The sequence below is a fragment of the Musca vetustissima genome, unplaced genomic scaffold (genome assembly GCF_032173495.1).
Source record: "Musca vetustissima isolate MV318-11 ecotype Yass unplaced genomic scaffold, APGP_CSIRO_Mvet_v1 utg75035, whole genome shotgun sequence".
In the NCBI taxonomy this organism is placed as follows: domain Eukaryota; kingdom Metazoa; phylum Arthropoda; class Insecta; order Diptera; family Muscidae; genus Musca; species Musca vetustissima.
Genome location: NW_026889734.1, coordinates 84,582 through 99,338, shown reverse-complemented (window position 1 = coordinate 99,338; position 14,757 = coordinate 84,582). Strand labels below are relative to the sequence as shown.

General features: G+C 40.6%; 2 protein-coding genes across 2 annotated transcripts; one reads left to right on the top strand and one right to left on the bottom strand.

Annotated features, from left to right (window-relative positions):
- Positions 1-233: 233 nt before the first annotated feature.
- LOC133337360 (uncharacterized) lies at positions 234-2,075 on the top strand. Its single transcript, XM_061545590.1, has one exon. It carries the CDS (start codon positions 234-236, stop codon positions 2,073-2,075), a length of 1,842 nt encoding a protein of 613 aa, XP_061401574.1.
- Positions 2,076-13,537: 11,462 nt separating this feature from the next.
- LOC133337359 (32 kDa beta-galactoside-binding lectin-like) lies at positions 13,538-14,757 on the bottom strand. The gene is made up of 3 exons (XM_061545589.1): positions 14,644-14,757; positions 13,998-14,579; positions 13,538-13,818 (listed from the first exon to the last, which is right to left on the bottom strand). Exons 1-3 carry the CDS (start codon positions 14,742-14,744, stop codon positions 13,542-13,544), a joined length of 960 nt encoding a protein of 319 aa, XP_061401573.1. The 5' UTR covers positions 14,745-14,757; the 3' UTR covers positions 13,538-13,541.

Here is a 14,757-nt window from a genome sequence, read left to right as displayed (position 1 = left end):
TTAACCCCTTCTTTATCTAACCTTGGCGAAATCTCAGTGCAAAATAAATTGTGGGCAATTTTTGCAACATTGTCCCGGATTGGTTGGCCAGAATGGCCCATTAAAAAAAAAATTGACATGTTCGAATTGCGAACTATTAAAAATAAGGGTGGGGGATAGGTGAAGGGGGTCATGTTTATTGTTCAGAGCACTTGAAATGTGTCAAGTGTTAGCCTGGCGGATTTTCAGTCATTATGGAGACGCGACAAAAATTGGTCACTGCGATTTTAGTGGGAATTATTTTAAGTGCCGGTCGGGTTCGCTGTCAAATGGAGAATTTTTTGTCAAAGGAGGAATTTGAATATCCAGGAATTTATCAAAACATCCTGCAGAGTATCTTCAAGGAATTTCAATTTAATTCCCTGGTGTGTGTGCAAGGACTGGAAGCCTCAGGCCATCTGGCTTTGGAGCTGCTACACCGATTTGATGTGCCAAAAATTATTTGTACCCGTGAGGCCAGAACATTTTTATATAAGGATTTTTATAATTCGGAAATTTTAATGGTGCTGCTGTTCACATTTCAATTGGATACAGAGACCTTGCTGAAATCGGCCGAGATATTGGATTATATGCGCCAAAGTAGACTACTGATATTGGCAGAGAATATTTTGAGTCCGGAGGAGTTCAGAGAGGATTTACGAGGCCTCTGTGCGCAATATAAAATGACAAATGTTTTCCTCATGCTTACAGAGGAACAAAATCCTGAGAACCCCTTATTTTGGAGCCTGCGAAATTATCCCGAATTTTATTGGCAAGAATGGCGGCAAGCTCCTCCCGCACAGGTTATCCCCTATTATCCCATTCAATGGTATGATTTTCAAAATATCAGCCTGCGGACCTATGTGGATCAGGATTCCGCCCGAACTTTTGTCTACAAAGATGCGAAGGGTGAAATCCGCATGAATGGTTTTGTGGCCAAATTTATTATACTCTTCGCCCAGACCCATAATGCCTCGTTGGAAATGCCCTATCCCCTACAGGTAGGCAAGGAGACGCACTTTACGATTATCAATCAAATGGTGGCGGATAATGAATTAGACCTACCTATGGCCATGATCCCTGGCATGTATTCCTCCGAGTGGCGTGATGTATCCGATACCTATGATTTAAATCAAATAATTTTAATGGTCCCGCTGAGCCATAAATTCTCAATGCAGGAGATTTTCGGTCTGCTGCTGAATGCCCATTTCTTTTGTTGCTTCCTGGTATCCTGCTTCGTGTTGACCTTCTGTCATGGCTTCATTGAACATTGGCGGGGCAAAGAAGCCGCACACTTTTGGGATTGGCTAATAACGGAACGTGTCTGGCCAGGTTTGCTGGGCCAGTCATTTGGTGGACCCTCCAATTCCATGGCAAGCCTGAAAATAATCTACCTAACAATTGGCCTGACCGGTCTATATATGGCCACACGATTTTCGGCCAACATGAATATGTACATCAACAAGCCACCCTATCATCCGCAGATACGAAATTACGACGATTTACGTGAGTCGAAATTGAAAATTCTCATCGATGTGGCCGATTCGCGGGACTCAGAAGACCTGCGGGAATTTATTGTCTACACCACGAACACCACCTATCTGCATGAGAATCGCCGCAAATTGAATGCCTCCTATTGTTATTATGCCACCACGGCCACCTATCAGGTCCTACTGCGTCAACAGAGGTATAGCTCTCACTTCGTGTTTCACACCCCCAAATCTATGGCCTATTTTAGTATGCTGCCATGGGGATTCCGATTGCAGCATAACTCTCCTTACCGGGAGGCCCTCAACGAATTCATACACAACGTGCATTCGGCGGGTCTGATCCATGCCTGGCATGATAGCCTATTTTGGGATATGCTGAAATTGAAAAAGGTCTCAATACACTATAAGCCTCAGGGTGATGAGCAAAGGGTGCTCACGGCCTCAGATCTCTTTTGGGTTTGGATGGTCATTCCCATGGGTTTGAGTGGTAGTTTTTTGGTTTTCCTCTTGGAGGTACTGTGGGGCAGGAAGAAGGTGTTCAAACGTAAAATAAGTTTGCCGCAATAAAAAAAGAAAAATAAAACAACAACAAAATTACAAAAACAAGTTTTTTTTTTGTTATTTTCTCAAACCAAGGTGTGGATTTTTATACCCTACAGAACTATGTTGTCAGGGTATTATAGCTTTGTGTAGCCCCAAAAGTTTGTAACGCCGCGAAATATTGGTCCTAGACCCACCTTTAAGCATACCGATTGTCATATCTCGACTAGCTGAATCGACCTAGACATGTGTGTCCGTCCGTCCGCCCGTCTGTCCACTAGAAATTGTAAACACGATACAGGCCACAGTTATGGACCAATTTTCACGAAATTTTGCATGTAGGATGGGTTCAGGCCAATGAAGACCCATATTGTTTTTGGTAAAGATCGGATAATATTTAGGGGATGAAATGGAACAAATACTTTATTTTTTCCGATTTTCTGTTCGCCCCAAAGGCCGCAATTATGGCCCAAACATCGCGAATTTTTACATGGAGAAGGGAATCGGGCCAAAGAATTAGCATGCCTGTTTTGATAAAGTTCGGTCAATATTTAGCGGTTCAAATGGACTCTGACTTTTGTGTGGAAAATTACAAAATTTGTATTTTATGGCCTATATGTTTACTCCTGAAGGACATATACCCGATAAGTTGATAGTACATCCAAGGTTGGCCTTTAAATTAACACCAATTATATTGTCGTAAGTACTCGGATGTGGGAGTTACACATAAATATTTATAGATGCTTACGTATTCAGATATTATTTAGTAACCCATTACCACACTAGAGGCACTCCGTCTAGTTTTCCATCCGGTAGTACTGCTACTAGTGTGAGTTCTAGTGTTAGAGCTAGTTTTTCCATTAGCTCTTCCTCCAGTTCTGCTGCTAGCTCCCCGGCTTGTTTTCCGTTAAGCAGAACTCCTACCAGTTCCAATGCTTGTAGTCCTACTAGTTATTCTACTAGTGATTCGCGTACTACGGCTAGCACTCCGTCTAGTTCTCCATCCAGTAGTACGACCTGGTAGCCAAGTTAGTTATTCTACTAGCTTTTCTTCTTATTCAATGGCTAGCACTGCGTCTAGCCATTCATCAAATAGAATTCATTCTAGTGTTCCGATTAGCACTCCTTCTAGTCATCCTATTCCAATATTCCGAATGCTCAAAACTTCCCATTCAGACAACACTGTTAAGAGTCTATCTGGTTCCAAAATAAATACAAATCTTCCTGCTATTTCCTTCGATAACATTCTGATGCCAAAAAATGTGCATTGCAGTTCTGCCGCCAATTCATTGAACATACGTCTTCGCAGAATAGGACCAAGCGAGTAGTTATCCGGAGATCCAAGAATCTTAAAAGAGACTTGCAGCCACTATCATTTACATCCAGCGAGGCCTCTACCTCCAAGCCATCCAAAGCCCTTGGTCCAGACGGCATATCCATGTCCATGTTAAAGAAGCTTGGAGTAATAGGGCTGGGCTATCTGAGCATAGTCCTCGAGTTATCGATGTCACAGTTGATAATTCCTGACATTTGGAAAGTTGCCCGGATTATTCCAATTCTAAAACCTGATAAGTCCGCTACTAATGTGGAATCCTACCACCCGATTTCCCTTCTGTCACCAGTAGCCAAGATTTTAGAGTCTCTATTGCTTCCGTACCTGAAACAGCATTTCGTTCTTGCTCCTCACCAACACGGTTTCAGGGAATCATATAGTACAACAACGGCTTTGCAAGAAATTACTTCCAAGATTGCGAATGGCCTCAATCAACGACGATCACCTGAACGGACCATTGTGACAGCTTTAGATCTGTCCAAGGCGTTTGATACGGTCGATTATTCGGAGCTGATATCCCACACCACAAATTCCACCCTTAATGGGCGGCAGGCCTTCCTTGAGTTCCGTGGCCAAAACTCGAAATATCGCAAGATCAAAATGGGAGTATCGCAAGGCGGTGTCCTATCTCCCATTTTGTTCAACAAGTATCATTCCGAGCTGATATCCGACATCACAAATTCCACCCTTAATGGGCGGCAGGCCTTCGTTAAGTTCCGTGGCCAAAAATCCAAATATCGCAAGATCAAAATGGGAGTATCGCAAGGCGGTGTCCTATCTCCTATTTTGTTCAACAAGTATCCACCAGATGTTTCAGTGGTATCGTACACCGATGTCTGTACGATTATTTCGTCCGGCGTTAACATTGACGACATAAGTGCAAGAATTTACAACTATTTAGCCACCATCACCAACTTCATCCGGGAACGCAATGCAAAATTATCCACTGCAAAGTCTACTGTGTCACTTTTTTCACTTCCTGGACGCGAGAAGTCAATCTAGAACTTGACATTTCCGTTGAAGGTAGGCGTATCCCCACCGTCCATAATCCGAAAATCCTTGGGGTGGTTTTCGATAGCCTCCTTCATTTCTCCTCGCATTCCAATTACATCAACCAGAAGGTGAGAGCTAGGAATAAAGTTCTGAAAGCTTTGGCTGGCACCTCCAGGGGCAAGGATAAAAAAACGTTGGTAACGACTTATAAGGCTATAGGTCGTTCCATCCTGAATTATGCTGATCCAGTCTGGACTTCTTGCCTTAGCGACACACAATTCGAATAAAGTTCTGAAAGCTTTGGCTGGCACCTCCAGGGGCAAGGATAAAAAAACGTTGGTAACGACTTATAAGGCTATAGGTCGTTCCATCCTGAATTATGCTGCTCCAGTCTGGACTTCTTGCCTTAGCGACACACAATGGAGATCCTTGCAAACAACCCAAAATAATGCACTCCGAATTGCAACCGGCTGTGTCCAGATGACGAGCGTCGATCACCTCCATGAGGAGACCAGGATGCTGTCAGTCAAGCAACAAAATGTGTTTTTGACTAGACGACAGTTCCTACTGGTATGCTATCTACCGTGTCATCCCAGCCACCACACAGTGATGGCAAATCCACCTCCGCGACACATCCGCCAAGACTTTAGGCTCTATCGTGATGGCATCCAAGACGTCATTCCATCGGACGTCAACAGATTGTCGATAGCGAACGCGTTGAAATCCGTGCACCAACTGGTGGTCTCCGAAGTCATAAATGGCAACAGATGTAATAAAGTCCTACATCCTCCTGCAATTTCGAAGAGTGAGAGGCTTCTTCCTAGGCAAACCCTTTCAATTCTGGCACATCTAAGGTCCGGATATAGCAATGTATTCAACTCGTATCGAGAGCGCATTGTCCCCGGAACCCTAAACAGGTGTCCCTCCTGCCAGCAAAGTCCTCACGACACACACCATTTATTCAATTACCCGTCCGAGCCTACGAGTCTATTGCCAATAGAGGTGGCTACCCTCTTCAAATCCGAATTCCTAATAATTAATTAATATATTTTCCTTTTCCTTCTTCCGTTTTTATACCCTACACAACTATGTTGTCAGGGTATTATACCTTTGTGCAGCCCCAAAAGTTTGTAACGCCGCGAAATATTGGTCCTAGACCCACCTTTAAGTATACCGATCGTCATATCTCGACTAGCTGAATCGATGTAGATGTGTGTGTCTGTCCGTCCGCCCGTCTGTCCATTATAATTTGTAAACACGATACAGGCCACAGTAATGGACCAATTTTCACGAAATTTTGCATGTAGGATGGGTTCCCTATTATTTTTGGTAAAGACCGGTTAATATTTAGGGGATGAAATGGACCAAATACTTAATTTTTGTCAGTTTTTCTGGTCGCTCTAGAGGCCGCAATTATGGTCCAAACATCGCCAAATTTCACATGGAGAAGGGAATCGGGCCAAGGAATAAGCATGCCTGTTTTTATAAAGTTCGGTCAATATTTAGCGGTTCAAATGGACCCTGACTTTTGTGTGGAAAATTACAAAATTTGTATTTTATAGCCTATATGTTTACCCCTGAAGGACCTAGACCCGAGAAATTTATAGTATATCCAAGAGGAGTGACCTTTGACCTTTAAATTGATACCAATTATACTGTCGTATGTACTCAGATGTGAGAGTTACACTTAAATATTTACAGGTGCTTACGTACTGAGATATTAAATAGTTACCCATTACCACACTGGAGGGCGGAAATATAGCGCAGATCGTTTTGAAAAGTTCCATGGGGTTCCAGTTATGGTCAAGGACAACGCCTATAATTTTCGATGATTATCAGATAATAATTTTGGGATGAAGTGGACCCAAAACTTATTTTTGTTGTTTTTTTTTTTTTTTTGAGCCGATCTATAGGCCACGGTAATGAGAATGTGGACAAGTACTGCCTTCGTCTACTCAGGAGGGTGCCCAAGCTCAAAATATACAACCACAGAAAGTTAGATTTTCGTGGAAGTTGTGTAGGGTATCGTATGACCGCGCCGTCCGTCTATACTGCTCCGCTCACTGGTTTAAAAAAAAAATCAAAGGTCCAATCAAGGCGTGGATTTTTAAAAGTAATTTTTCAAGGGTCCCATCAAGGCGTGGATTTTTAAAAGTCATTTTTCAAGGGTCCCATCAAGGCGTAGATTTTTAAAAGTAATTTTTCAAGGGTCCCATCAAGGCGTAGATTTTTTAAAAGTCATTTTTCAAGGGTCCAATCAAGGCGTAGATTTTTAAAAGTCATTTTTCAAGGGTCCAATCAAGGCGTGGATTTTTAAAAGCAATTTTTCAAGGGTCCAATCAAGGCGTAGATTTTTAAAAGTCATTTTTCAAGGGTCCAATCAAGGCGTGGATTTTTAAAAGTCATTTTTCAAGGGTCCAATCAAGGCGTAGATTTTTAAAAGTCATTTTCAAGGGTCCAATCAAGGCCTGGATTTTTAGAAGTCATTTTCAAGGGTCCCATCAAGGCGTAGATTTTTAAAAGTCATTTTTCAAGGGTCCAATCAAGGCGTGGATTTTTAAAATTTTAAAAGGCGTATCCATTTTTAAAAGTCAAGGGTCCCAATTTTTAAAAGTCAAGGCCAATCAAGATTTTTAAAAGTTTTTTCAAAAGGCATTTTTTTTCAAGGGTCCAATCAAGGCGTAGATTTTTAAAAGTCATTTTTCAAGGGTCCCATCAAGGCGTAGATTTTTAAAAGTCATTTTTCAAGGGTCCAATCAAGGCGTAGATTTTTAAAAGTCATTTTTCAAGGGTCCAATCAAGGCCTAGATTTTTAAAAGTCATTTTTCAAGGGTCCAATCAAGGCGTAGATTTTTAAAAGTCATTTTTCAAGGGTCCCATCAAGGCGTAGATTTTTAAAAGTCATTTTTCAAGGGTCCAATCAAGGCGTAGATTTTTAAAAGTCATTTTTCAAGGGTCCAATCAAGGCGTAGATTTTTAAAAGTCATTTTTCAAAGGTCCAATCAAGGCATGGATTTTTAAAAGTCATTTTTCAAGGGTCCAATCAAGGCGTAGATTTTTAAAAGTCATTTTTCAAGGGTCCCATCAAGGCGTAGATTTTTAAAAGTCATTTTTCAAGGGTCCCATCAAGGCGTGGATTTTTAAAAGTCATTTTTCAAGGGTCCAATCAAGGCGTAGATTTTTAAAAGTCATTTTTCAAGGGTCCCATCAAGGCGTAGATTTTTAAAAGTCATTTTTCAAGGGTCCAATTTTTAAAGGCATGTAGATTTTTAAAAGTCATTTTTCAAGGGTCGTCAACAGCACCTCTTCCTTTTCTTTTTCTGAATATGCCAAATATTCAGTACAGCCCTTCGAAGTACTTGTTCAGATTCCCTTCACCGTGAGATGTGTTGTGATGTTCGGCTTTCAATCGTGGCCTATGGATCGACTCGAAACAAAAAAAAAACAAAAAAAATTAATTTTGTGGTCTACTTCATCCCAAAATTATTATCTGATCATCACCGAAGATTATAGGCGTTGTCATTGACCATAACTGGAACCTCATGGAACATTTCAAAGCGATCAGCGCTATATTTCCGTCCTCTAGTGTGGTAATGGATAACTAATTAATATCTGAATACATAAGCACCTGCAAATATTTAAGTGTAACTTCCACATCTGAGTACATACGACCATATAATTGCGTATCAATTTAAAGGTCAAAGGTCGCTCCTCTTGGATATACTATACATTTCTCGGGTCTATGTCCTGCAGGGGTAAATCTATACGCCATAGAATACAAATTTTGTCATTTTTCACACAAAAGTCAGGGTTCATTTGACCCGCTAAATATTGAGCAATCTTTATCGCATTAGACATGCTCATTCTTTGGCCCAATCCCCTTCTCCATGTAAAATTTCGCGATGTTCGGGTCATAATTGCGGCCTCTGGAGCGACCAGAAAATCAGACAAAAATAAAGTTTTTGGTCCATTTCATCTCCTAAATATTAACCGATCTTCACCAATAGGGGTCTTCATTGGGCCAAACCCATCCTACATGCTAAATTTCGTGAAGATAGGTCCATAACTGTGGCCTGTAACGTGTTTACAAATTATAATGGACAGACGGACGGACGGACGGACACACATGTCTAGATCGACTCAGCTAGTCGAGATATGACGATCGGTATACTTAAAGGTGGGTCTAGGACGAATATTTCGCGGCATTACAAACTATTGGGGCTGCACAAAGCTATAATACCCTGACAACATAGTTGTGTAGGCTGATAAAAATCAGCTCCTATGTGGTTGTCTGGAAAAATATTCTCCTTGATGTATTTTCTCTACAAATTCAATTATGTAAATTAGAACCTCCTACAGGATTTCTATCTTATCATAAATCTCTTGAAATCGCCCGCTCCACCCCCATCATAAATGTTAATTGAAACAATTAACAGAAAAGGGGTTCGGAACAAACAAAAAATCTACCATTGACGGCTAACGTATGCAAGAGCCTCTAGGTAGTCAATCTCAGTCATCAAGTCAGCATGTTCGCCTCGCCGGGACATTTGATTTTTTTGTGCGGAATATTTTGCTTAGTGGCTAAAATTTGTTGTTCTTCGGAGAGGAAAATTTGGAATTTTGAAAAAAATTGGAGTTGAAACAAAATTAAACCAGTAAGGAAAGTTGTAAAGTCGGACGGGGCCGACTATATGATACCCTTCACCACTATGGGTATATTAAACAGGACTATTAGCATGAACTTGAATGAAATAAAATATGTGATATTTATCTAAATGTGAATCTACGTAGATCTCTCCATAAAGTATGTAAATCGACTTCAAACAAATATAAATAGGATACGTTATACTAATTTCAGAACGTTTTGTTTCTATTGGTTCCTTGGTGCGTCAAGTACTTAAAATCAATCTATAATAAAAGGGAGCTATACCTAAATGTGGACCGATTTTCACGAAACAACGCAGACATCAATCTAGGCTCAATTCAGTACGTTATGCCAAATTTCGTGCAAATCGAAAGATATATAGGGACTTTGGGGTACCATTTACATGAAATCGGACGAAACTATATATGGGAGCTATATCTAAATCTGGACCGATTTTCACGAAACTTTACATACATCATTCTAGACCTAAATTATTAGGCTGTACCAAATTTCGTGCAAATCTAAAGATATATAGGGACTTTGGGGCACCATTTACATGAAATCGGACGAAACTATAAGTGGGAGCTATATAGAAATCTGGACTGATTTTCATAAAACTTGGCAGACATCCTTCTAGGCTCACTTAAGTACGTTATGCCAAATTTCGTGCAAATCGAAAGATATATAGGGACTTTGGGGTACCATTTACATGAAATCGGACGAAACTATATATGGGAGCTATATCTAAATCTGGCCGATTTCCACGAAACTTTACATACATCATTCTAGACCTAAATTATTAGGCTGTTCCAAATTTCGTGCAAATCGAAAGATATATAGGGACTTTGGGGCACCATTTACATGAAATCGGACGAAACTATATGGGAGATATATCTAAATCAGGACCGATTTTCATGAAACTTGGCAGACATCATTCTAGACTCAATTCAATACGTTATGCCAAATTTTGGGGCACCATTTACATGAAATCGGACGAAACATTCTAGACCTAAATGATAAGGCTGTACCAAATTTCGTGCAAATCGGAAGATATATGGGGACTTTGGGGCACCATTTACATGAAATCAGACGCAACTATATATTGGAGATATATCTAAATCAGGACCGATTTTCATGAAACTTGACAGACATCATTCTAGGCTCAATTCAGTACGTTATGCCAAATTTCGTGGAAATCGAATGATATATAGGGACTTTGGGGTACCATTTACATGAAATCGGACGAAACTATATATGGGAGCTATATCTAAATCTGGACCGATTTTCTCTAAACTTGGCAGAAATCACTCTAGGCTTAATTCAGTACGTTATGCCAAATTTCGTGCAAATCAAAAGATATATAGGGACTTTGGGGCACCATTTACCTGAAATCGGACGAAACTATATATGGGAGCTATATCTAAATCTGGACCGATTTTCACGAAACTTGGCAGACATCATTATAGGCCTAAATGATTAGCCTGTACCAAATTTCGTGCAAATCGAAAGATATATAGGGACCGTTTACATTAAATCGGTTAAATATATATATGGGAGCTATATCTAAATCTGAACCGATTTTTCCCAATTTCAATAGGGTTCGTCCTATGTGGTTGTCTCGAAAAATATTCTCCCTGTTTTATTTTCTCTACAAATTCAATTATGTAAATGGGCCGATTAAAAGACCTATGCCAAATTTCATCCAATTCGGATCATAAATGCGACCTGTACTTTGTTTACAATTTAACATGGACAGACAGACAGACAGACAGACGGACGGACGGACATGCATAAATCGACTTAGAATGTGATTCTATGCATATTCTCAAAAGGAACCATGGGTCTATCTCGATTATTTTTGCCTGTTACAAACATATGCACAAAGACATAATACCCTGTACCACAGTGTGGTGAAGGGTATAAAAATGTTTCCAAGTCCCTACCGGATGCCATGCATAGAGAAGATCCATTCTCCACCTTACTGCTGTATGGAGATCGTGGATTGGATAATAAAAATTGGGATTTATTTTCGGATTTTGAAGTGTTATCCAAACTGAATATGCTGGAGGGCCATGAGGTGCCTATGAGTGACCACTATAATTCGGAAATGTTTACGGTGATTTTTATGCATCAAAATTTGAATAAAAATCTAAATCGGTCGCACGAAGTTTGAAAAATATTCGCCAAATTAGAATTATTCTAATGTCTTGGGAGGTAAGGGATATCCTTGAGTTCCTGCAGGATTTTCTGGGGCTGTGTGAAAAATATAAAATGACAAATGTCATAGTCCACTAGCCACCCGAAGAAAAATATTATTACCTACAACCTTATCCGGAATATTCATGGCACTTGAAACCTCTAAAATCCAAGGTAGGCATATTCCAACCACCCAATTGGGGGAATTTTTACAACAAAACCCTCTACACCCAACCGGAACATATCCCACCCAATACCTTGATATTTGAAGATACCAAGGGCAGCATTCGCCTCAGTGTTTTTCTGACCGATTGTTATTTTTATTCGGCGAATATTTCAATCCCCATTTGGAGATGTATCAGCCGCTCGATGCCCATAAGGCTGTGCATTTTACCGAAATCACCCATATGGTGAAGGGGGATTTGCTTGACCTACCCATGACCTTGAATGAGGAGGGTAGAGGTAATTGATGTGATATATCCTATGCGGTGTTGCTGAATAAAGTGGCCTTTATGATACCCTTTAACCCGCAGCTGGACATCGATGAGGTTTTCCATTTGCTTTGGGGCCTTCGATTTTTCCTCATTCTCTATGTGGCCTCTTGAATGTTGTCCATACTTCTGGGTCTCATTGATTATTTTTTTTGAAAATTCTCCTATGCGGTGAAAATTCTCCTATGCGGCATTGCTGAATAAAGTAGCCATTATGGTACCCCTTACCCCGCAGCTGGACATCGATGATGTTTTCCATTTGCTTTTGGGCCTCCGATTTTTTTCTCATACTACTTCTTGGATGTTCTCTATACTTCTAGGCCTCATTGATGTTTTTTTTTCGAAAAGATAACCTGGAATTGGCATCTTTTCGAAGTATTTCCTGGGATTTTTGGGTCAATCAACGAAAATTCCACTCGACTGATGGGTCTGAGGATGATTTATCTATTCATTGGCATAATTGGTCTGATCATCAACACGGAGTTTTCGGCTAAGGTGAAGAGCTACTTCACCTCCTCACCCTATCATAGGCAATTTAAAAATCTCAAGGATTTGGAAGGATCCTCGGTAAAAATTCTCCTATGCGGTATTGCTGAATAAAGTAGCCATTATGGTACCCCTTACCCCGCAGCTGGACATCGATGAGGTTTTCCATTTGCTTTGGGGCCTTCGATGTTTTTCTCGTCCTCTGTGTGGCCTCTTGGATGTTCTCCCTACTTCTAGGCCTCATTGATTATTTTTTTAAGAAAATAACATGGAATTGGCATCTTTTCGAAGTATATCCTGGGATTTTAGGTCAATCATTCAATGAACATTCCACCCGCCTGATGGGTCTGAGGATGATTTATCTGTTCATTGCCATAATTGGTCTGATCATCAACACGGAGTTTGCGGCCAAGGTGCACAGCTATTTCACCTCCCCACCCTATCATAGGCAATTTAAAAATCTCAAGGATTTGGAAGGATCCTCGGTAAAAATTCTCCTACAACCTGCCGATGCCGTTATTATGGGTCAATGGTTCAAGCATTGGCATCACGTAGCTGTGGTTGTAGAAAATGTTTCCGATTTTTTATAATTCGTCAAAATTTCAACACCACCTACGGATATGTGGTCCAGTCCCCCGCTGTGGAATTCCTATCATCGTAGACAAGGATATTTTCGTCGAAATATATTTCACATACCCGCTGCCATGAATCTTCACGATATGATGATATGTGGTATTCCGATGCCCGCGGATTCTCCTTATAGGTAACCTTTGAATTATTTAATACATTTGGTCCATGAACGGGGGTTGATGGCCGCCTGGATTGCTGAAACTTATGGCCATATGGTGAAACTTGGATTTGTACCTTTACATTACCCTAGTCGTGAAGAGGAACTGAATGCCCTCAGGGTGGAGGATTTTCAATGGATTTGGATATTACATGTCGTGGGGTGGGTTCTGGGGGAATTGTTTTCTATAACGGAAATTGTAATTAATTTTTATAAAAATAAATGAAAAGAAATACTTTTAAAAACCCCACGCCTTGGTGGAGACTCTCAAAACTCGAAAAATTAATTTTAAAAAATCTACGCCTTGGTGGAGACTCTCAAATCTTGAAAAATTAATTTTAAAAACCCCACGCCTTGGTAGAGACTCTCAAACCTCGAAAAATTAATTTTAAAAACCCCACGCCTTGGTGGAGACTCTCAAACCTCGAAAAATGAATTTTAAAAAAATCCACGCCTTGGCTGAGATCTCCAAAAATTAATTTTAAAAAATCCACACATTTTTTTAATTATTTTTTTTTTTTTTGAAATGATAACTTAAAAAAAAATTGTTACATAATTATTTTTATTGTATTGTATGCCTTTCGTAACATTTACACTCCGGGCCATTCAGCGGGATATAATCGAATTCGGTAACCTTGAACATTAGACCTTGGGTGCTGTACATATTAAAACCGCCCACGGTGGACAGTTGCAGATCACTGGTATCACGATAGACAAACTGGCCCATATTCATGCCATTGCAAGCCAGTAGGAATGCCTTCTCTCCACAAGCGATGCCCAGGCGGAATTCACGATCAAAATCAAATGGAAAATCTGTATTGCGATCCTCCTCACCATATCTGAAAAAAATAATAAAATTGAAATGAATCAATAGAGAAAAAGGTTGAATTAAAGGATTTGGATTTTGTCCCTAAAGGCCTTCCCCGGTCCCTTGAAGGCCACCTCAATCTTTGTGAGACCTATGGAAAGCCTTCCGATCGTTGAAAACCTCTACACGACTTCCCCTTGCCTTACTTACTTATTATCCACCATATTATTCCGTACCACACAATTCTCATCGAACCTGATGCTAAAGTGAGCGAACAGCTTGCCCCGCACTTCATGCTTCGTATTGATATTCAGCCTCCCCCTTTCACCAAAGCAACGCACCCGAATAACCACCATCAAACCCTGATAGGGTGGAGCGGGAACATCACAACTAAAATAATTCACTTCATCCCCATAGGGGGCATGTACCCGACACCACAAAGGCCATGGGGTCGGATATGTGTTACGATGATCCACCCGCAAAATACGTCTCACATCATTATCGATTTGTAGAGCCTGCAGCAGGTGAATATTGCCACAATAGTTGAGGCGTATCCGATGTTTACCATTCACCGCCACATGGAAACTTTCCTCCCACAAATGAATGGTCAGCTTGATCGGTTCACGCCACAGCCGGGCAATTTCACATTGCACCTCAGCGGCATTAACCCATTCACCACCATAACGAGAATTGGCTGTTATCAGGTTATTCACATAATTCAAGACCAACAACATTCCAATATCCGTGTCCTGATCTTTGTTCAGCTTTGTCTTGGCAAAGGCAATTTGAGTTCTGTAAGGGATCAAAAATTAGGTAAGTGGTTTCGGGGGAGGTGAGGACTATATTGGCTACTTACTTTTTGGGATTCTCCACAGTCTCAAATTCAATTTCAAAATATTGCCCACGATCCAGATGCTGCGACAGGGTACCATTGAATTCTGTGGTGAAGTGTTCCATTTTATTGCGGGGG

Bases quoted from the DNA above. Each gene is read 5' to 3' on its own strand.
- LOC133337360 (XM_061545590.1), top strand. From the start codon at position 234: ATGGAGACGCGACAAAAATTGGTCACTGCGATTTTAGTGGGAATTATT.
- LOC133337359 (XM_061545589.1), bottom strand. From the start codon at position 14,744: ATGGAACACTTCACCACAGAATTCAATGGTACCCTGTCGCAGCATCTG. The intron at 14,580-14,643 runs GTAAGTAGCCAA...GATCCCTTACAG, and splicing joins ACTGTGGAGAATCCCAAAAA to AACTCAAATTGCCTTTGCCA. The intron at 13,819-13,997 runs GTAAGTAAGGCA...TATTTTTTTCAG, and splicing joins AATAATATGGTGGATAATAA to ATATGGTGAGGAGGATCGCA.